This window comes from Hylobates moloch, unplaced genomic scaffold, assembly GCF_009828535.3.
Source record: "Hylobates moloch isolate HMO894 unplaced genomic scaffold, HMol_V3 SCAFFOLD_20, whole genome shotgun sequence".
NCBI classification, from domain to species: domain Eukaryota; kingdom Metazoa; phylum Chordata; class Mammalia; order Primates; family Hylobatidae; genus Hylobates; species Hylobates moloch.
In genome coordinates this window covers 41,363,420-41,385,055 of record NW_026652295.1, presented here as the reverse complement: position 1 = coordinate 41,385,055, position 21,636 = coordinate 41,363,420, and the positions used below count along the sequence as shown (strand labels likewise).

The 21,636-nt window shown below is 51.8% G+C and overlaps 3 protein-coding genes across 5 annotated transcripts in view; 1 reads left to right on the top strand and 2 right to left on the bottom strand.

Moving 5' to 3' along the window:
• Nucleotides 1-93: 93 nt before the first annotated feature.
• On the bottom strand, nucleotides 94-7,777 carry KLHDC3 (kelch domain containing 3). The gene is made up of 11 exons (XM_032141674.2): nucleotides 7,651-7,777; nucleotides 4,650-4,862; nucleotides 4,301-4,477; nucleotides 4,028-4,143; nucleotides 3,782-3,853; nucleotides 3,442-3,655; nucleotides 2,997-3,083; nucleotides 2,745-2,853; nucleotides 2,551-2,624; nucleotides 2,350-2,428; nucleotides 94-720 (listed from the first exon to the last, which is right to left on the bottom strand). Exons 2-11 carry the CDS (start codon nucleotides 4,801-4,803, stop codon nucleotides 654-656), a joined length of 1,149 nt encoding a protein of 382 aa, XP_031997565.1. The 5' UTR covers nucleotides 4,804-4,862; nucleotides 7,651-7,777; the 3' UTR covers nucleotides 94-653.
• Nucleotides 7,778-7,961: 184 nt separating this feature from the next.
• MEA1 (male-enhanced antigen 1) lies at nucleotides 7,962-9,907 on the top strand. 2 transcript variants are annotated; one of them, XM_032141672.2, is made up of 4 exons: nucleotides 7,962-8,101; nucleotides 8,609-8,886; nucleotides 8,973-9,075; nucleotides 9,380-9,774. In XM_032141672.2, the coding sequence occupies exons 2-4, from the start codon at nucleotides 8,620-8,622 to the stop codon at nucleotides 9,529-9,531; spliced, it is 522 nt and encodes a 173-aa protein (XP_031997563.1). In that variant the 5' UTR covers nucleotides 7,962-8,101; nucleotides 8,609-8,619; the 3' UTR covers nucleotides 9,532-9,774. The 2 variants fall into 2 exon arrangements, with proteins under 2 accessions (XP_031997563.1, XP_031997562.1); XM_032141671.2 differs by having other exon boundaries at nucleotides 8,052-8,212; nucleotides 9,380-9,907.
• PPP2R5D (protein phosphatase 2 regulatory subunit B'delta) overlaps nucleotides 9,901-21,636 on the bottom strand; it is a 27,599-nt gene continuing 15,863 nt past the window's right edge. Inside the window, exons 3-16 of one of the 2 annotated variants that reach the window (XM_032141658.2) lie at nucleotides 15,300-15,516; nucleotides 14,879-15,078; nucleotides 14,685-14,795; nucleotides 14,485-14,577; nucleotides 13,921-14,051; nucleotides 13,726-13,785; nucleotides 13,511-13,619; nucleotides 13,244-13,297; nucleotides 12,760-12,930; nucleotides 12,535-12,662; nucleotides 11,429-11,530; nucleotides 11,262-11,334; nucleotides 11,001-11,117; nucleotides 9,901-10,849 (exon numbers count right to left, since the gene is read on the bottom strand). In XM_032141658.2, the coding sequence (XP_031997549.1) occupies nucleotides 10,712-10,849; nucleotides 11,001-11,117; nucleotides 11,262-11,334; nucleotides 11,429-11,530; nucleotides 12,535-12,662; nucleotides 12,760-12,930; nucleotides 13,244-13,297; nucleotides 13,511-13,619; nucleotides 13,726-13,785; nucleotides 13,921-14,051; nucleotides 14,485-14,577; nucleotides 14,685-14,795; nucleotides 14,879-15,078; nucleotides 15,300-15,516 (1,704 nt within the window). In that variant the 3' untranslated portion in view covers nucleotides 9,901-10,711. The remainder of the gene's footprint in view (nucleotides 10,850-11,000; nucleotides 11,118-11,261; nucleotides 11,335-11,428; nucleotides 11,531-12,534; nucleotides 12,663-12,759; nucleotides 12,931-13,243; nucleotides 13,298-13,510; nucleotides 13,620-13,725; nucleotides 13,786-13,920; nucleotides 14,052-14,484; nucleotides 14,578-14,684; nucleotides 14,796-14,878; nucleotides 15,079-15,299; nucleotides 15,517-21,636) is intronic. The other variant, XM_058432558.1, reaches the window with a different exon arrangement.

Below are 21,636 nucleotides of genomic sequence, written 5' to 3'. Positions count from 1 at the left end.
GAAACCAGAACCTCAGGGTGCTTGTCCTCAGCACCCTGCCCCCACTGCAAACTCCAGGCTTCTCCACCGTATTCCACAAAAACACACGACACGTTTGGAGGTTTTGATTAATTTTTATAAAATCTGAGCTGGCTGAGCTTCAGGGTACAGCGACAGCTCAACGAAGGGTGGGATTATCTGCTGGTCCCCGCCTCCCCAAGACGGAGAGAAGGAGGTCTCATGCCAACAGCTACAACTCCTTTCAGCTCTCAGTCAAGGCTCAAGGCTCAAGCAGAGGGGAGGGGATAGGCAAAGGGGGAGGGGGAAGCTCCTGAGGCTCAGACACTGCTTGCTTCTCCCTTCTCCCCATTCCCTTCCGTTCCCAGCAGAACCTGGCTGGCCCTGGGCAGAACTGAGGCCCAGGAGCAGCTGAAAGGAGGTGGATGGGGACAGAGCACCAAGGGGAAGGGGCCCTCGGCCCAAGGGGGGAGGAACCTGGCCCCCACCCCGCTACAGCTCCCCACTGAATTCACAGCACAGAGAACACCTCTCGCCCAACAACTCCACATGGAGGTATACCAAGTCCAGGGGTCAAAGGAGCAGGTGGGTGACAGATGGGCAGGGGCAGTGAAGATGACAGCAGGCTCAGGAGGGGAGGTGGCAGAAACTTCCTCCTACCCATGGGAGGAGACGATGGGGCGACTGATATTGCTGTTGGTGGTCATGGCATTCAGCTCCCACCTGGAAGGCCAACAATAACAGACAGAAAGAAGAGGGGGCCCTCAGCCCAAGCTCAGGGATGTTTGAACCAAGCTATAAACACACCAGTCTCTCCAACTTCCTAAAGGTCAACCACCCACAGCCACCTCTTACTTAAGAGACCTTACTTAAGAGACCTACTAGGTTTAACAATCAGAACCTACCCACCACCAAATCCAACACCACCCACTCCTCTACCTCCAAGCTCATATGGATTTCCGGTTTATGTTTATATATGTATGTATATTGTAGTGTCCAGGCACCTGAGATCTGTGTATACATGTCAGTCAACATCCCAACCTGCCTTTCCTGCTTTGCTTAGAGCCAACCAGGCAGCCCCTCAACTTTACCCTCACCAGGAATGCCTCACCCCCACCAGGAATACTCATTTTTGCTCTTAACTCTCATCCTTTTAAGGCTCTGACTCAGCACTCCTATCCTTCCTGAGGCCTTCCACCCATCCAACCATATTGATTTTTTTTTTTTTTTGAGTCTTGTTCTGTCACCTAGGCCGGAGTACAGTGGTGCAGTGGCACAATCTTGACTCACTGAAACCCCCGCCTCCCGGGTTCAAGCAATTCTCTTGCCTCAACCTCCCAAGTAGCTGGGACTACTGGTGGCTGCCACCATGCCCAGCTAATTTTTGTATTTTTAGTAGAGACAGGGCTTCACCATGTGGCCAGGGTGGTCTCGAACTCCTGACCTCAACTGATTCACCCACCTCAACCTCCCAAAGTGATGGGATTATAGGTATGAGCCACCATGCCCAGCCAGCAAGAGTTAAACTGAACTGATACAAAGAGACGAAGTAGGCCGGGCGCGGTGGCTCACGCCTGTAATCCCAGCACTTTGGGAGGCCGAGGCGGGCGGATCACAAGGTCAGGAGATCGAGACCATCCTGGCTAACATGGTGAAACCCCGTCTCCACTAAAAAATACAAAAAATTAGCCGGGCGAGGTGGCGGGCGCCTGTAGTCCCAGCTACGCGGGAGGCTGAGGCAGGAGAATGGCGTGAACCCCGGGGGGCGGAGCCTGCGGTGAGCGGAGATCGCGCCACTGCACTCCAGCCTGGGTGAAGGAGCGAGACTCCGTCTCACAAAAAAAAAAAAAAAAAAGAGACGAAGTATCTCAGAATGACCCAGACAGGAAAAATTATATACAAAGTAACATCTGGTGGTTAATTTGAACCTGAAAAATTATACATAAAGTAACATCTGGTGATTAACTGGAACCTAAGAATGAAATTCAAAGGGAAGCAGCCAGATCTTCTGGAACCAATGTGATCCAGAGGCTCCTAAACTTGTCTTTACTTTGCAGCTAGGTTCTAAGATTTAATCAGTTGTTCTCAGCATGTTCACAAAAATAACTGTATAAGCTTAGGTCTCAGAAAGTGATGCTGCCGAGCTGGATTTTTTTTCATATAATTTATTCTGCTGACAGTTTTATATGATGGCTGTCAATTCACCTCCTTCCATCTCATTTCCCACAAGTACACTACATCTCCAGCAGAACAAAAATGTGTCTCCTCCATACTGAAACCAAGCTAATCAGGTCACACCTGTGCTGCTCACTCACCCTCACCCAATCCCTCCCTTCCAACCACTCGCTGTACCTGATATCATGAGGCAAACAGGACTGGTCTAGGTTATATTGAATCACGGCCAGTTTGCACAGAGTCTTCAGACTAGGGCCTTTAAGGGAGAAGTTGTGGAAAGGAGACGGTCAAAGGTGAGGAAAGGATCCAGTCCTGGATATCACCACCCAAAGACAGGGAGCTTGATGGCAGGAGCAATTCAGGAATAACTATACTTACTAAAGTCCAAAATATGTAAGTCAGAATGATCTATAAGGTCAAATTCATCTCCCAGGCCTTCCTCAGGAGATGGACTGTCAGGATCAAAAGAGATGTGAAAGTAGGACAGAAACTACCCACGAGACCCCCTTTTCAAATACCTCCCACTCTCCCATTAGTCACTTCCCTGAGCCCCTTCCCTCTCTCCTTCTAACCTGGTACCCCCAAAGAGGACAATCTTGTCACCAACAATACAGCAGCACTGGCGCCGGCGGGGACATGGCCCCTTCCCCTTCGGTTCAATCTTTTTCCAGGTAAAGGACCCTGAAGGGAAATTTATATGGAAGTTCAATATCCGCCTAGTTCAGGTTTCTTCCCCACCCCCATCCCTCACCGCCTCAGGATTCTTTTCTTTTCCTCCCACTTCAATTGTTCCTTGTTCCTGCCCTAAATGCAGTGCTCTTTACCAGGATTAAACTTCCAGAGGTCATGGAAGTGCCGGTTCAGCCTTGCATTATAGCCACCAAAGATGTACAGCTCCCCATTGTAGCCAACTGGAAGGAGAGAGGAAGCGTCAAGAGTGTGAAGAGGGGCCGGGCGTGGTGGCTCACGCTTGTAATCCCAGCACTTTGGGAGGCCGAAGCGAGCGGATCACGAGGTCAGGAGATCGAGACCACGATGAAACCTCGTCTCTACTAAAAATACAAAAAATTAGCCGGGCGTGGTGGCGGGCGCCTGAAGTCCCAGCTACTCAGAGAGGCTGAGGCAGGAGAATGGCGTGAACCCGGGAGGCGGAGCTTGCAGTGAGCCGAGATTGCGCCACTGCACTCCAGACTCCGTCTCAAAAAAAAAAAAAAAAAGAGTGTGAAGAGGGCAGGAAGGGAACTTCACAGGGAAGTAACAAACACTCACAGGCCGAGTGGCTCCGGCGCCCCTCAGGCAGCACTGGAGTCGGGGGACAGTCCAGCCAAGCCTCAGTTCTGGTGTCAAAGACTCGAATGCGGTTGCAGTAAATCTCATTGTTGGAATGGAATGGCCCAAAGCGGTCGGCACGGCCCCCAAAGACATACATGTGACTTCCCAGCATTGTGGCTGAGTGGAAGTCCCTCCAGCGTGCAGGATTGCCCTGGGCAGAGGCAGAGAGATGGTGGAGGGGTCAGCACAAAGATTGGAAGAGGATCTGCTCTGACTGAACTTCCTATCATTTCTTCAATGGAGGGTGGGGATTTGGGAGAAAAAAGAAAGAGCAGACCTTTGTAGAGATAAGAGTCCACGTCATGGTGCTGGTATCTAGCTTGTGAATGTCATTGGAAAAGCAATCCGCCTGAGTAGGAAGAGAAAAGGAGGAAGAAAAGAGGGAGCCAACAGTCACTCTGACCCTCCATCCCTCCCCTCAAAACCTGCAAACAAGCCAAAGCCTCCCATTTCACCATCCTAAATTGCCCTTCCCCTCTTTCTCAGTCCCACCCTAAACCTCTTAGTTTATTCCCAGACCTACCTGCTGCTCGTAGCCCCCGAAAATGTACATGATCTTGCCTAGGACACAGGCTGAATGTCCATCCCGGGCCCCAGGAACTGTCCCTGACACTCGGGGTGTGAACCACTTGTGAGTATCTGAAGGAGATGAGAAAATGGCTCAACTAAGCACCCTCTATGACAGTCCCTCCTGAGCTCTGGAGTACTCTACTCCCCAAGACCCCCAACCCAAACCTTTCTCAGGCAACTGAGGCAACATCTGGAAGGACATAACCTCTCTGAGATCCATACTCACTGACGTCAAAGGCATAGAGCACATTGCAGGCCCCTTCAGTGTCATTCCGTCCGCCCCAAAGGAGGACTGTGTCGTCGATGAGAACGGTTGAGTGTCCATAGCGCATGTAGGGTACCACAGGAGCTTGCCCACGGATGGCAGACTTCACCGGGGGCAGCTTTGTCCAACGCAAGGACACTGTGGGCACAGCTCTGCTCAGCCCTGGGAACCTCCCTCCAGGCTGTCCACTTTTCCCAAACCAGATGTTTGTCCCCAGTCCCCTTGGTCCCAGAGACCACAGCCAAACCTCATCAGCAGCCCGTTCCCACCCTGATGTGGGGACCCAGGGACAGCCTCAGCATTGGCTTACCTGCATTGAAAATGTGCACATCTATCTGACGCAGTGTCTCATAGTCTTCACCAGAGCAGTAACCCCCGAAGGAGTATACCCGATGCCCGACAGCCACTGCAGCATGGTTCACCCTGCGGGGCCCGCCCTCCAGGTGCACTGTCCACCGTAACATCCCCTGGGCCACTGGTTACAGCAACATGCCCCCCCGGCACGGCCTGCTGCCTCTGCTATCTGCACACAAATTGGGGCCACGGGATCCTCAGGCGAGGCTTCTGCCCAGCTCACTGTGACTCTGCCCAGAACCAGCCTTTGCCTCCAAGTGTCACCCTGGGGGCCCTCCCACACTACCCCTCCACAGGGACACTAGTCACAGCTCAGGTGGCTGGCCCTGCCCCAAGGGAGCTGCCGAGGTCAGAGAACTAGCCTGGGCCCAGTGTTCTCCAACAGTGAAGGGTGGGGCTGCCCCCACCTGATTGCCAGCTCAGAATCTGCTGATCATGGTCACAACCTACTCATGGAGGCTCCACTCTGTCCCTGGCTTGGCACAAACTTGAAGCCCCCTTCCCAAACGGTATATTCTCTTGTCTCTGCTCTGCTTACTGCCACCTCTCTAAGAATCTGTGTTCTTTAAGGTGGGGAAAGGGATCTCAAAATACTCACAGCTATTAATAGCCCAGCCAGCCTCAGACAGTCCATTGAAAGCTGGCATGAGTGCCTCAAAGCAGAAAAGCTTTCAGGCTTTTAGAGTGGAACAATCCCCCTACCCAAGACAGGGCGGGACTGATCCAGGACAGGGACCTCCATGTTACCACGGTTGGTTAGCCCCTCACAGGGAGCTCCTGTCAAGCTGAGTTGTTGTCACTGGGGTCACCCAGGGCCCCCCACAGGCACAAGGAGTTCCTTTGACAGCTGTGCCTGGTATGCTGCCAGGACTTAAGCCAGAAAGGTATGTGTATGCTTAGGCTTGGGGGATGGGGATAGAAAGAGAGGTTTTCTCTTCCTGCCACTTCCCCATCCCTGCTACTGTGGTAGAGAACAAGCCATTTGCAGTAGAAAAGAGAGAACAAGCTCTTCCATGACTTAGGTTCCTGAAAGGCGGATAGAGGTGGGAGTGTGCAATGCAAAGGGGAAGGGGCTGGGCACGATGTCTCACGCCTGTAATCCCAGCACCTTGAGAGGCCGAGGCAGGTGGATCACGAGGTCAAGAGATGGAGACCATCCTGGCCAACATGGTGAAACCCATCTCTACTAAAGATACAAAAATTAGCTGGGCATGATGGCGCGCGCCTGTAGTCCCAGCTACTCAGGAGGCTGAGGCAGGAGAATTGCTTGAACTCAGGTGGCGGAGGTTGGAGTGAGCTGAGATTGCACCACTGCACTCCAGCCTGGCGACAGAGCGAGACTCTATCTCACAAAAAAAAAAAAAGAAAAAGAAAGGGGAAGGGAGGCAAAAAATGCCCTTGGGCAGGACAAGAGAAAGATCCAGCATGAGAGGTCATGGTCTTTTTTTTTTTTTTTTTTGAGATGAAGTCTCGCTCTTGCCCCCAGGCTGGAGTGCAATGGCGCAATCTCGGCTCGCTGCAAACTCCGCCTCCTGGGTTCAAGCGATTCTCCTGCCTCAGCCTCCCAAGTAGCTGGGATTACAGGCGCCTGCCACCACACCCAGCTAATTTTTGTATTTTTAGTAGAGATGGGGTTTCACCATGTTGGCCAGGCTGGTCTCAAACTCCTGACCTGAGGTGATCCGCCCTCCTCGGCCTCCCGAAGTGCTGTGATTACAGGCGTGAGCCACCGCGCCCGGCTAGTCATGGTCTCTTAAACACAACCTGTCAACCTAGTGGCACGTACACCTGGGTACATCTGAGGGTTTTTTCAGGCAAATCCTTGCAACTGACAATGCTTTTGCTGGCAGGCATCTCCTAAGTTTGGGTGGATCGTCATCTGCTCCCTGTTTAAGAAGCCCTGGCAGAGGAAAGAGCCAGGCAAAACCTCAGGAACAAAAACAGCTCAAATAAGGGAGGCCCCTTGCAGGAAAGAGACATGGCTTTCAGCTGGCTTGCTAGTCCCACCCACCTAACCTCCCCCAACTCCACACCCTAAGCTTTAAATAGCCATGGGGCCCATCCTGAAATAGCCCCAGCAGGAAGCTACTCTCACTTCATAACTCCCTCTCTCCAAAATATCTTGGGTCTGGGCTTGTGGAGACTGTTAGGAGGTCGATGGGCTTAAGAATGGAAGTCTTCCATCCTCCCTTATATCCTCTATTCTTCTCTTCACATATGTCAAGGTAAACTATGCACAGGAGAGGAGATAAGCAATTCCAGCCAAAGGTGGAGAAAAAAAAATTTAGTTTCTCTGCCATATAAACAACTCAAATTCAAGGAGAACAAGCCTCCAGGCTCTCAGGGGCTCCTCTTATCCCTGGGTCTCCCCAGTCCTCCATCACCACCAAGCATTTTCAAACTTCTTCTATTCCCTTAATGTATCTACCCGCCTGGTCTCTTGCATTTTTTATTCCCCATTTCTCGCCCTTCTTGATCTCGTGAGAGCTTTGCAGTTTTCTCATTTTTCCTTCTCCTACCATTCCAAGCTCCACCCAACAGCCCTCCATTTTCCCACCTCCACTAAGGAAAGAAAAATTAGCATGCACTGACCACGGATACCCCTCCCTGCATAAGACTCTATCCCTGTCTTCTTCCAGACATTCCGGCCTCCCCTAGCCCACCACGCCAGACACCCCTCCCCTTCCATTATGCTCAGCTTCCCTGTTTTCATGGCCCAGTCTTCCTTCCCATTTCCTTCATTGCTTCCTCCAGACACCAGGTCTCTCCTACCCATCTCCTCGCCATCCTCCCCTAGCCCTGCTTTCCCCATTAACACTCTCCTTTCCCATCATCCCCCTAGCTCCCTCCCCACCCCCACCTCATCACTCTCAGGCCCCTCCCTCGTCACTCCAGCTCTAGACAGCACGTCCTCAGCCCCCTAATTCTTCCTTGCCCTTCCACCCATCCCAGGCTACCTGCCAGGCCGAGCCGGGGCGGGGCCGCGGGTCCTCGCGCTGCCTGCAGCCTAGAACCCGTCGCGCGCCAACCGACGCCTTAGTCCCCAACGAGATAAACACAGCCAAGCTCGGTTCTTCCGGCGGGCAGCTGTGCGCGCACGCGCAGTCGTAGCTAAGTGCCCGAGGCATTCCGGGACTTGTAGTCCACACGGTTCCTGAGTGACGAGAGGGCTGAGGAGTGGGCAGGGGCGTAGGAGAGATTCTGCGCATGTGCAAATATGTGTCAAGACCGAGGAGGCCACTGGGTAATGCAGTCCTTTGTTTTCTAGGCTGGGAATGACGGAGGCGGGGCAAGGGGCGGACTCCTTGTCTTCGTTAGCGTCAATCATGGACATGGGGCGGGGCTGGAGGACTAGGCGCCTCTGCACGTCCTGCCCCGCCGGAAGTGGAGGCCAAGGGCTTTGAGCTGGTGAGGCGCGCGGAAACACCGGCGCCGGGATTCGGATGGGGGCGGGGGCGGACGCCGCAGCTGGGGCCATTTGAGGGGAGACCATGGGGCCTGAAGGGCATCTGTCAGGCGGTACAGAGGGGGTCCTCTAGGAGAGGGGAGAAGGGGGCGGGTACGCCGCCCTGTTTAGGGGAGTCTGATGACCCAGAGTTCCCAAGTCGCGGGGGAGGCGTGGCGGGGGGAGCCGGGGTTCTGGAAGGGGTGTCTTTTAGGAGGTGGCAGGGCCTCCGATTGGGCGTTTAATTAGGAAGTGGCGGAGCAAGGCGGTGGGGCCTGGTTCAAGATAAGAGCCCCGACTTAAGAGGGGGAGGAACGAGAGGCTGCAAGCGGGGCGGAGGGGTGGAGGATGCAGGAGCCTCGGGGAGGAGCTGGTTTTTTGCGCGCAGGAGACTACAAAGAGATGATGAGAGGATGAAGATGGGCCTGGTTTCATCCGATCCCTGTCCTACCGCCTCCCTGTTCTTGCAGCCCCTGCCCGGATGGCAACAGTAGTTCTAGGAGGAGACACCATGGGCCCTGAGCGTATCTTCCCCAATCAGACTGAGGAAGTGGGACCACATCAGGGCCCTTCAGAAGGCACTGGGGATTGGAGCAGTGAGGAGCCTGAGGAAGAGCAGGAGGAAACGGGGTCAGGCCCAGCTGGCTACTCCTACCAGCCCCTGAACCAAGATCCTGAACAAGAGGAGGTGGAACTGGCACCAGTGGGGGATGGAGATGTAGTTGCTGACATCCAGGATCGAATCCAGGTAAGGAGGAGGAGGGATGGTTCCTGAACAGGTGAAGCTGGGCTCCCTGAAAGCCTAGACCCAAACGGTCTTCTCTGGCTCTGCAGGCCCTGGGGCTTCATTTGCCAGACCCACCATTAGAGAGTGAAGATGAAGATGAGGAGGGAGCTACAGCATTGAACAACCACAGCTCTATTCCCATGGACCCAGGTAAAAGATCATTCTTTCATTCTGGAATAATTACTAAGGAAATGAACTGGCATGAGTCAGTAGAAGGAAGTTTCAGAGGAAGACCCTATCCTAAAAAGATAGTTTGTAAACTAAGATTTTGTAGACTTCAGAGTCCAAGTGAAATGCTCTTCTGCTAGCTTTGGGGATGGGCAGGCTTGCCTTAAAGTAACAAGGTGGATTTGGTGACCCTACCAGCCCAAGGGCTCTGGGTTGATTCAGGGATTGGGGAGGGGAGCTGGTCCCATTATTTCTGTGCCTGACTGGCCTCTGGCTCTGATTTCAGAACATGTAGAGCTGGTGAAGAGGACGATGGCTGGAGTAAGCCTGCCTGCGCCAGGGGTTCCTGCCTGGGCTCGGGACATATCGGATGCCCAGTGGGAAGATGTGGTACAGAAAGCCCTCCAAGCCTGGCAGGCATCCCCTGCCTGGAAGTGACCACAGTGAGAGCTGCCTTATCTTCCTACATTCCAGGCCAGAACCAGCACAGGACTGAACACATCCCTGGTTGTAATGTCCATTTCCATCTTCCCCATCTCCCTTTCCACATCAAGGCACATCAGACTTCTCAGAGACCCACTTTATTCAGTTCTGTACATATGGGGACGTCGGTCCAAGCCCAACCCACCTTAGCATGTATCACTCTGTGGAGAATAAAGCACCCTATGTACACAGCCAAAAGCCACACTGCCTGCGCCCGTGGAACCTGGGTCCAGCCCTCCTCAGCCCCTGGCCCCTCCAAAGTACCTACAAGGGACAAGAGAAGGCCTGCCCAGCATAGCACAAACAAGGAAATAAATAGGTGTTGACAGGAGCCATGCTTGGGGCACTGCTCACTGCTTCCTTCTTTCTAGTTTTGGGAACCAACAGCACAGCAAAGCAGTCAGCCCCAGGGTGGTCCCTTCCATGTCTGTGACCCCAGGGCTGCTGCTCACCAAAGACAGGGCATGGGGTAGGGTGTTCATCCCTCCCCGGCCCCACTTGGTCCATCTGGGCCCTATATTCATCAGTTATTGTCCACAGCCTATACTTTTCTCCTTTTGACCTCCCTTGGTCAGGCATGGGGTAAGAAGAAATAATACAACCCTATCTGCCAGCACACGGCTGGGGCTGGGGGGCCTATTTGTGCTGCAGGGGGGTTGGCTTCCCTCCAGCTACTCCAGGGGCCAATGGGGCTTGACATAACTTTGGTGAGAATAATCTCCTGCTGTTCCCTACATGCCTCTGCAGGGGAGAGAGAGGAGGGGAGATACCTGGTGTTCAAATGAGGATGAAGGGAAGAATAGAGGAGCATATGTATTCCTGTGTGTACTTCTCAGAGCAGCCTCAGGTAGCTGTGGGTGAGAAGCAGGTAGGGGACAGGCATCCCCAGGTTGTCTGAGCACTAAGCATCTTAGTGCTCAGCCTGTACTAGCCACAGGGAGGCATGAACACCTTTTGGGGAGAAGAGGGACCACTCTGTGGGTGTCCCTGCTTCAAGTGCCCACATCCCCCTCCCTTGAGTAGCTAGAGAGGCGCTGCCTTCCCCCAAGTCAGCCAGTAGGGAGCAGAGTGTGGAGGGCCAGGGCAGTGTCCCAGGGCTGTGTGGGCTGTGGCCCTGTGGTAGGAATGTGAGGGGTCAGAGAGCCTCCTGGCTGGCAGTTAGGAACTCTTCCGCCCGCTTGTGCGCCTCCAGTGCCTTGATGGTGTACACGTCCTGGGGCAGCTCCGACTTCCTCCTCAGCAGCACTTTCTCCTTCTTGATGTCTTTTAGCATCTGTGTGTGAATAGGGACAAGGTGAGGAACGGTGACCAATTCCCAGTGAATTCTATTGTTCCGTCCCCTTATTCTTTGGCTCTGCTGTTTCCGTCTCCTCTCCCTTCCAGAGCTATTATTTCTGCTCCATCCCCCTACATTGCCCTCCCACCTGAACAGCCTCAGTCTCCACAGTCCTCTTCAGAAGCTGGATGTCCTCAGCTGTGGGGGTCTCTGTCTCCATCGAGTACACAGGGGGCAGTGGTGGAGGGGCTCGGAACATGGGATACTGAGTGAGGAGACATGGACAAGTGGTGAGAGGCACTTCAGAGGCTTGGGGGCCTGTGTGCTCCATATTCCTCCCCCAACAAACTCTCCCCCGGCTCAAGATGGGCTGGCCCCTCAGTTCACAACAGTGGCAGGAAAACCTCACCTGGGGGTTGAGCCGGGCCAGCTCCTCGATCTTTTGCCACATCTCTTCCCTTTCCTTCATTCGGAACCGGCCCCTGAGGAGCAAAAGTAGGATTGGGGTTGGGCTTGAGAGAAACACAGTGAGCTGGTGGTAGAAGATGAAAGTCTCCTGGGGAGAGAGATACTCACTTCTGCTTCTCTGCCTTGTATTGTTGTGTGCAGTCATCAAACAGCTTCTGATTCATTTCCATAAACAGCTTCAGGGCATTGTAGATCAGTCCATGGATTGTCCTGCCACCAAGAAGAAAGATGAGGTGTAGGAGGCCAGAGGCTGCCCTTAGCGTGAGGAACCCAATTTGTTCTCTTGCAGGGGTATCTCTGCTAAGAGCTTTGTCATTTACTACTTCCCAGTTCACAAACCTCTGTGCAGTATCAGAAGAGAGCTCTGGCCAAATCACCTGGTTTGAGACTGGCATTTCATGGTTTTCACAAATACCGGTCCACCTGTCCATCCTTCCCTCACCCCATGCTCCAAGGTCTGCCTACCTCCCATCCTTTCCCACTCTCCAACCTACACTAATGGCCTCCCAGCAGCATGATGGGCATGTAGATGCAGCATGACAGACTGCATCTACACCACAATGTGCTTGCTTGTAGCAGAAAAGTCTTTTCAAAACCCTGAGTTTTTTTTTTTTTTTTTAAGATGGAGTCTCACTCTGTTACCCAGGCTGGAGTGCAGTGGCATGATCTCGGCTCACTGCAACCTCCACCTCCCAAGTTCAAGTGATTCTCCTGCCTCAGCCTCCCAAGTAGCTGGGACTACAGGCATCCGCCACTACACCCGGCTAATTTTTGTATTTTTAGTAGAGATGGGGGTTTCACTGTGTTGGGCAGGCTGGTCTCAAACTCCTGATCTCATGATCCACCCACCTCGCCAGCCTCCCAAAGTGCTAGGATTACAGGTGTGAGCCACCATGCCCGGCCTAAAACCCTGGGATTGTTTACACATACTCTCAAAAAAGGTCACATCAGCTTCTCACTGCATAGAATTACATCTCCAAAGCTGTGATAGGACCTGTAGAATAGGTGAACCCAAGGAGTGGTGTAACAGGCCGCTGCCCTGCTGTTGGTATCACAGAGATCTTGCACACGGGCATCTTTTTGCTCCAGTCAGCCCCTCAAGGTCCTATCAACACCCAGCCCCACTTGCTGGGTGACTAGGTGAGACCTCTGGCTCTTTAGTTCTTCCATACCCTCAAAGTTTCCCAAACTGGATCCCCACCCCAGCGCCTTACTTGTTCCAGTGGCTCTTGGAGTTCCTGTAGAGTGCAGGGAACATGATGGGGAGGACTCGGGCAGCATTGTCACTTATCAGGCTCATGATGTACTCATTGTTCCAGTAATAGAGAGCACGCTCTGCCACCTGGTGGGGAGAGGCAGACTCGGTGGGTGCTGCTCATTTCACTCAAGACCTTCTCAGTTTCTGGCAGGGGCTGGGATATGCTGGGTTGGAGTCTCACCTGGAAATGGGGGCTAGAGACACACTTGGCCAGCTGGCGGAAGAGGGGTTCCATCACTTTGCTGAACTCGGAAGGTTCAATGACGTCCAGAATCTCCTCCAGCTCATTCAAGAACATCACCTCCTTGGGGCTGTGGGTCTTGGGCCAAAACTTGAGAAGTCCCACAATTACCTGGGAGACAAGGAGGGCATGGGGATGAAAATTCTTTGCACCTGCCTAGGTCACCAGGAAGTTTTCCTACCCGTTCTCTCCCCCACCCTGGTGGGCATAGTTTGGGTGATCTCAGCCAACTACCCATTTCTTTGCCTTAGATCTGTTTCCTAGGTGTATATAGGTTTCGCTTTCCCTTCAGAGAGGAAACCATGTTACTGGTCAGGTCACAGCCCTCCTGAGCTCCCCCTTATGGCACCCCCAGTAGGTACAGACTGGCAAGTGATGCTGATGACAGTAAGAGGTGGACCTTGGGACCTGGAAGGGGAATTACCGGCTCAGTCAGACTGCTCTCCTTCTCCAGGAATTGTACCACACAGTATGCCAGCTGCAAAAGCGTGAGGTAGAAGGGAGGTGAGGTGTAGGTCCTAGAAGTTCTCAGAGAAGTCAGTGATAGAAACAAGATCCCAGAAGGGGGAGATGGAGGGAAGGAATTATCCCACCTGCTCCCTATGCTTCCCCTATCCCAGCTGGAACACTTTCCTGCCGGCTCTTTTCTCTGCTGCCTGAGTTGGACATTATCAGGAGGAAGGCAGCTCACCTGAGGGTGGTAGACACTCAGGGACTTGACCTTGTGAAGGGGAAGCAGGACACGGATGAGGAACATCTTGTGCTCTTCTTTAAGGGGCAGGGCAAAGCCATTGATGATGCTAGGAATTAAAGGACATTTGTTAGGACCAGAGGGTCAGATCCAAGTTCAGTGCACCAATCCTACCAACCTTTTTCAGGCATCTGTGCCCCCACCCAGCTTCTTACCTCCCCAGGATCTCCAGGAGCTCAGCAATCCCGTTGTGATGCTCCGTCTCATAGATGAACCTGAGGGAAGAAAAATGGCTCTCTTGACAACCTCTGATGTCTCTCCAGCATTCTATACAGTCCCCCCACCTCCCTGCTCCCACCCCACCTCAGTAGCAGAATGCTTTGCTCCTAAGCCTGGGCTCCTGGCCTCACCTGTAGAAGATGTGGTTGATCTGCCTACGGATATAAGCCCGGAGCCCCAAAAACTTGCCATAGATGCGATGCAAAATGGTCTTGAGGAAGTCCCGCTCTCGAGGATCCTCACTGTCAAATAGGTCTAGGAGCTGGGGGCACAAGGGAGGGAAAGCAGCCAGTGAGGCAGCAGCCGGGGAAGGCAGTGGCCAGGGTGACATAGGTCCTGCCAGGGGAAATGCAGAGGTCCCCTGGAGTGGGGGCCAACAAGTCTTAGAAAGCAGAGTGATTCTATTGTATTGCTGATACTATTGTATTTGTACAGAGACTTCCAAAGCGATGCCTCAGTATTGACCAGAGAGAGGTACTCTGTTGCTTTTTTGTTTCCTACCATTATGTTGTTAGTTTCTTGAGGCCAGAGTAGGGTTTTTGTTTTGTTTTGTTTTTTACCCTTTATAGCCTCCTCGTACCAGACATGGATGAAACCCAATATATTCAGCTTAAGGGGAAAGAGCCGCTGGGACACAGATGAAGGGGGCATGGAATGGAAAGAGAGAGGGCAAGGACAGGAACTCGGGGACTCACAGCAAGTACAAACTTCTGGTCGATGTACTTCTTGGCTATGTTTGGCTGGAAATCAGGAGACTCAAGGAAACGTAAGAAGAACTCATACACGAGCTATAGGGAAAAAGGCACGCCACTGAGGGGATGTTCCCACGGACTTGCAGGCCTCCAAGTGCCCCACTCCCTGCAGCCACGGCCAATCTGCCCCCTTGTCCTGGTACCTGGAGATGTGGCCAAGCAGCTTCCAGGGTGGGCTCATCTTCCTCTGGGTCAAACTCAGCCCCTGTGGGATTCGATGAAGGTGGCAGCGTCCGGAAGAGGTTCACTGAAAACTGAGGGGTAGGGCCAGTTAGAGCTCCACCTGGGCTTCTCCAGAGACCCTCACCAGTCCCCCGTGTCCTTTCCCTGTGCCCACCATGGTGACAGCCTCAGGGTAAATGGCCTCGGTGACAACATCACGGCTATGGGTGATGTACTCCACCATCTCGTTGAGTCCGGCCCGCTTCACCTCCTTGAATTTGAGGTCACTGAGTGGGTCTGACACGAAGTCAAAGAGGACACAGCACTGGCGTAGCTTCTGGATAAACAGCTCCTCCCGCTCCTGGGTTGGTGAATCTGTGGGGGCCCCAGCAGTCAGGTTCTCCTCTGTAGTCCTTCACTGCGATGCCCTGCTTGCCTTCAAGGGCTTTCCCTTACCCCACCCTGCCACCATCCTGCTCCCTGGCACCCCCTTCCCGCATTCTCTGGAACTCCCTTCCCCCCAAAACTTCCATTCCACCAACTCCCGATGCCCCCTAGACCTGGTAAAACAGCCCCTGTGACCAACTGCCAAGTACCTTTCAGGGCAGGAAGCTTCTGCAGCTCCCGATTCTTGCTGAGGTTGAAGCGGGAGGAGCTTTGCCGTCGCTCCTTCTTGACAATCTGGGGCCCCCCTGAGTACTTGATTTTGCTGAGCTGCGTGGGGGGCGGCGTGCTATTGCTGGGACGCTTGTTGGACGATGGTGGCTGAGACTGGGCTTGGGGCTGGGGCTGGGGCTGGGGCTGCGGCTGGGCCTGGAACAAGTCACCTGTTGAAATCCACTTCCCAAGATATGCCTCCCATCCTGGGCCTAGCCATCCCCAAGTCTGTTTATGCCTGCACAGGCCTGGGCAGTGAGCAGCTGTCTCCTGCCCGGAAGGAGCTAAGGCCAGGGTTACAGAGTTACCTGTGCTGTAGCCCTGGCAGGGAGCAGTCAAGAAGTCACATCTCCCAAAGAGACGCCCACTGCCTGTGCATCAGGAGCCTTCAAAACGTTCATTCCAGTTCATGAACAGGTAAAGCTAATTGATGGATTGATGGTGACAGAAGTCAAAAAAGTGAGTATGTTGCCAGGGGAAATGGGGTGGGTATTGCTAAGAAGACACATGAGGAGCCTTCTGAGTAATGTAAACATCCTGCATCTTGACTGGACCTGCAAGGTGGTGCATGGCAGATACATACCTAAAATTTATTGAGCAGTACACTTAAGATCCTTTACTGAATGTGTGACAGTCTTCAATCAAAAGGTAAAAGAGGCTGGGCGCGGTGGCTCACACTTGTAATCCCAGCACTTTGGGAGGCCGAGGGGGGCAGATCACCTGAGGTCAAGAGTTCAAGACCAGCCTGGCCAACATGGTGAAACCCCATCTCTACTAAAAATACAAAAATTAGCCAGGCGTGGTGGCAGGCGCCTGTAATCCCAGCTACTTGGGAGGCTAAGGCAGGAGAATCGCTTGAACCCGGGAGGTGGAGGTTGCAGTGAGCCGAGATCACACCATTGCACTCCAGCCTGGGGGACAAGAGCGAGACTTTGTCTCAAAAAAAAAAAAAGGTAAAAGAAAGGCCAGGCACAGTGGCTCATGCCTGTAATCCCAACACTTTGGGAAGCCAAAGCAGGAGGATTACTTGAAGCCAGAAGTTTGAAACCAGCCTGAGCAACATAGCAAGACCATCTCTACGAAAAAATTTTTTTAATTAGCCAGGTATGGTGGCACATGCCTGCAGTTCCAGCTACTCAGGAAGCTTACTGGAGTTCCAGTTACTCAAGGTTGGAGGATCCCTTGTGCCCAGGAGTTCAAGTCTGCCGTGAGCTATGATCACACCAACTGCACTCCAGCCTGAACAAAATAAAAATTTTCAAATTTAAAAAGGTAAAAGAAAGAAATTCATTCCCATGTCTTAGTACTTTACTAGAAATTTAGCTTAATAAAAATCCTAAATTTTTTTTAAAAAAAGCTTTGGAGGAGGCAGAGGTAGCCAGGCAAAAAGAAAAAAAAAAAAAAAAAGCTTTGTGCACAAATACTTTTAACAACCTCATTTATAACAGAAAATGAATAAATGGAATATCAGGAGTTAATATTATGTTTATGAAAACTATGGGCCAGGTGCAGTGGCTCATGCCTGTAATCCCAGCACTTTGGCCAAGGTGGGTGTATCACCTGAGGTCAGGAGTTCCAGACCAGCTAGCCAACAAGGTGAAACCCCATCTCTTACTAGAAATACAAAATTAGCCGGGTGTGGTGGCGGATGCCTGTAATCTCAGCTACTCGGGAGGCTGAGGCAGGAGAATTCCTTGAACCTAGGGGGTGGAGGTTGCAGTGAACCAAGATTGCGCCATTGCACTCCAACCTGGATGACAGAGTGAGACTCTGCCTCAAAAAAAAAAAAGAAAAGAAAAGAAAAAAGAAAACTATGTAATACATAGTTTAGTTGTAAAAAATACTTTCATGTTCATAGTAATTTGCCCAAAATGGTGGTATTTTTGGAGGAAGGGAAATGTCTGCAGAAAGGCATAAGAATGATGAGGACTTATTTTCCATGGTAGAAAGTCAATAGATAACATCTAAATCTCAAAAAAAAAAAAAAAAGTAGGAAAAGAATCTAATGTGAAAATCTAAAGGAATCTAATGAGGAAAGAGCTAAGAGTTGCATTCCAACCCCAATAGTAGTAATATCTGAACAATGTATGTGTTATCATACTGATGAAATTTTGAAATAAAACAGAAGGCCTAAAACTACATAATGACAGAAAATTGCTTCCTATGCTAAGTTAAATAATGATAGTACAAGGCCAGGTGCGGTGGCTCACGCCTGTAATCCCAACACTTTGGGAGGCCAAGGCAGGTGGATTGCCTGACCTCAGGAGTTTGAGACCAGCCTGGACAACACAGTGAAACCCTGTCTCTACTAAAATACAAAAAATTAGCCGGGCATGGTGGTGGGTGCCTGTAGTCCCAGCTACTTGGGAGGCTGAGGCAAGAGAATTGCTTGAACCCAGCAGGCGGACGTTGCAGTGAGCTGAGCTCATGCCACTGCACTCCAGCTCCAGCCTGGGCGAAACAGCGAGACTCCGTCTTCAAAAAGTAAATACATAGGCCGGGCGCGGTGGCTCACGCCTGTAATCCCAACACTTTGGGAGGCCGAGGCGGGCAGATCACGAGGTCAGGAGATCGAGACCATCCACCCCGTCTCTACTAAAAATACAAAAAATTAGTCGGGCGTGGTGGCGGGCACCTGTAGTCCCAGCTACTTGGGAGGCTGAGGCAGGAGAACAGCGTGAACCCAGGAGGCAGAGCTTGCAGTGAGCCGAGATCGCGCCACTGCATTCCAGCCTGGGAGACAGCGAGACTCCATCTCAAAAAAATAAAATAAATATATACATACATACATACATACATAAAAAAAATAAATACAGTACAAAACTAGATACACAAAATGAGCTCACTCACATTAAAACACAGGCACAGAACCAAAAACGAGGTTCAGGAAAGGTAAGAACGAGCCCAAGTCCACCACTGTGTTAATGACTATCTCCTGTAGTAGAATGAGATTACTTCTGCATTTCTAAATTTTCTACAGGCTGACACTGCTTTTTTTCTGCCTTACTTCCATTATGTAGTATGATACTGCTTTTATAATGGGAGAAATGCAGCTAATTTTTAAAATTAAAATTATCCCTTTTTATTTTATTTATTTATTTATTTTTGAGATGGAGTCTCGCTCTGTCATCCAGGCTGGAGTGCAGTGGCAGAATGTTGGTTCACTGCAACCTGTGCCTCCCAGGTTCAAGTGATTCTCCTGCCTCAGCCTCCCGAGTATCTGGAATTACAGGCACCCGCCACCATGCCAGCTACTTTTTGTATTTTTTGTAGAGATGGGGTTTCTCCATGTTGGCCAGGCTGGTCTTGAACTCCTGACCTCAATTAATCCACCTGCCTTGGCCTCCCAAAGTGTTAGGATTACAGGTGTGAGCCACCATGCCCAGCCTAAAAGCTATCCCTTTTTAAAGGTATAGCTCCCAGACACGGTGTTACAGCCCCATGAAGTCCATTTTCAGAAGGCAGCCCCCTGTTGGGAGAGGAAAGAAGCTAAACCACAGGACAGCCCTTGCCCCCCAACCACAGACTACAACAGGACCAGGCAGAGGCCATGTCCAGCTGGGTACCCTGACCACAGGGAAAGGGAAAGGTGACCTCTTGGCCTCATACCTGCCATCCCCTGCTCCTCTCCAGCTCCCCTCCCAAACTCTTACTCCTTACCATAATAATAGAACTTGAAATCCTCTGGGATGGGGGAGGGGAGGAAGACAGAAATGTTATTAATTGTATCCTCTGAATTTTTTATAAAAACGATGTGGACTTGTCACCTATCTAGGGATGAGAGAACAGGAGAGGAACACCGGGTCTAGCCTGTGGGTCCTGTGTGTTAGGCATGGCAAGGCATCTGGAGTCTGGGGTCTCCCTTTCTACATATGGCAGATGAGTCACACCTTGGGGTGGGGGAAGTGGTACTAAGAGAAAAGCAGGTTGGGGGCCAGCACTTGGTGTGTATCCAGACACTCCTCTGCCTTGGACCTCCATTTCCCTGCCTTAAGAACAACTAGGCCAGGCGGCCGGGCACGGTGGCTCAAGCCTGTAATCCTAGCACTTTGGGAGGCCGAGGCGGGTGGATCACGAGGTCAGGAGATCGAGACCATCCTGGCTAACACGGTGAAACCCCGTCTCTACTAAATATACAAAAAATTAGCCGGGCGTTGTGGCGGGCGCCTGTAGTCCCAGATATTTGGGAGGCTGAGGCAGGAGAATGGCATGAACCCAGGGGGCGGAGCTTGCAGTGAGCAGAGATCCCACCATTGCACTCCAGCCTGGGGGACAGAGCGAGACTCCGTCTCAAAAAAAAAAAAAAAAAAAAAGAAAAAGAATGAGAACAACTAGGCCAGGCACAGTGGCTCACGCCTGTAATCCCAACACTTGGAGAGGCAGAGGCGGGCAGATCACGAGGTCAGGAGTTTGAGAGCAGCCTGGCCAACATGGTGAAACCCTGTCTCTACTAAAGATACAAAAAATTAGCTGGGCGTGGTGACACGTGCCTGTAATCTCAGCTGCTTGGGAGGCTGGGGCAGGAGAATCGCTTGAACTCAGGAGGCAGAGGCTGCAGTGAGCTGAGATCACGCCATTGCCCCAGCCTGGGTGACAGGGGGAGACTCCGAATCAAAAAAATACAAATAAATAAAAAAAGAACAACCAAACCCTTATCTGTGGAGCTTGGTGCTCAATAACACCTTGGGCCAGACTGCCTGCCTGGGTTCAATCCTGGCTCACCACTTATTAGCTGAGTAATATCCAGAAAGTCTGCGCCTCAGTTTTCTCATCTATAAAATGGGATAACAACCATACCTACCTTATAGCGCTATTGTAAGGATAGAGATGAACAGTTCTTCGCACTAAGGAAGCATTTTTTTTTTTTTTTTTTTTTTTTTGAGACAGAGTCTGGCTCTGTTACCCAGCTGGAGTGCAGTGGCGCAATTTCGGCTCACTGCAACCTCCACCTCCCGGGTTCAAGCAATTCTCCTGCATCAGCCTCCAGAGTAGCTGGGATTACAGGTGCACGCCACCACGCCCGGCTAATATTTTTCGTATTTTTAGTAGAGATGGAGTTTCACCATGTTAGCCAGGCTGATCTGGATCTCCTGACCTCATGATCCGCCCACCTCGGCCTCCCAAAGTGCTGGGATTACAGGTGTGAGCCACCGTGCCCGCCCTAAAGAAGCATTTTATAAGAGGTACCACCACTACTATTACTATTATTTCCCATACCCAGATTTTAGGAATGCAGCCTAGAATTTCCTTCCTATGCTAGCACAACTCAAAGGTTCCGTTGAGTCCATTATCCTCGTTTAAAAATGGGGGACCCTGGCCGGGCACGGTGGCTCATGCCTGCAATCCCAGCACTTTGGGAGGCCGAGGCAGGTGGATCACCTGAGATTGGGAGTTCAAGACCAGCCTGACCAACATGGAGAAACCCCAACTCAACTAAAAATACAAAGTTAGCCGGGCAAGGTGGCGCATGCCCGTAATCCCAGCTACTCGGGAGGCTGAGGCAGGAGAATTGCTTGATCTTGGCGGTGAGCCAAGATCACGCCATTGCACTCCACCCTGGGTAACAAGAGTGAAACTCTGTCTCAAAAAAGAAAAAGAAAAGAAAGAAAATGGGGGACCTAGGAAATCACTGCATCTTCTAAGACTCAGTTTAAGTCCCACCTTCTTCCAAAAAGTCTTCTCAGATCTTTCCAGCCCTTGGGTGTCACCCCCTCTTTTTGATACCATTTGTCTCTTCCATTGGTTCTGTGACTGCTCACCCTCTAGTGACACCTCTTAGTCTCTTCATGTGTCATTCTCCAAACTAGATAGCAAGTCCTTTGAAAGCCAGGACCCTGTTTGTACCCCTCTGGGTACCCCCAGCACTAACACCTAATAGGAATTCAATGAAGGTTTGGTTGGTTGGTTGACCAGGAGCCAAAGCTCTCAGTTCCTGCCCAGGCTCCTCCCCACAGGCTCTTCCTCTCCTGCCCCAACTCAGGAATCCTCAGAACAGGGTGCTATACAGCATTAGGAGCAGAGTCTGGAAGGAGAAACATCAGTGATACTAGGGGGAGGGGCTCAGTGCCAACTGGACAACAAGACTCCATCCTTTCAGGTAAGATGCAGACACCCTGTACTTCCAGAAACCTCACACTGAGGAGGCAGCCAGAGAGAGGCATTCTTCCCAGAAAGGGAAAAGGAAGGCCTCAATGTTTTCTGCTAACAAGAAGGTAGCCAGGCACGGTGGCTCATGCCTGTAATCCTAGCACTTTTGGAGGCCAAGGCGGGGGGATC

Bases quoted from the DNA above. Each gene is read 5' to 3' on its own strand.
- KLHDC3 (XM_032141674.2), bottom strand. From the start codon at position 4,803: ATGTTACGGTGGACAGTGCACCTGGAGGGCGGGCCCCGCAGGGTGAAC. The intron at 3,656-3,781 runs GTCTGCTCTTTC...GCCTCTGCCCAG, and splicing joins GGACTCTTATCTCTACAAAG to GGCAATCCTGCACGCTGGAG. The intron at 3,084-3,441 runs GTGAGTGTTTGT...CTCTCCTTCCAG, and splicing joins GCGCCGGAGCCACTCGGCCT to TTGGCTACAATGGGGAGCTG.
- MEA1 (XM_032141671.2), top strand. From the start codon at position 8,185: ATGGGGCCTGAAGGGCATCTGTCAGGCG. The intron at 8,887-8,972 runs GTAAGGAGGAGG...CTGGCTCTGCAG, and splicing joins ACATCCAGGATCGAATCCAG to GCCCTGGGGCTTCATTTGCC. The intron at 9,076-9,379 runs GTAAAAGATCAT...CTCTGATTTCAG, and splicing joins CTCTATTCCCATGGACCCAG to AACATGTAGAGCTGGTGAAG.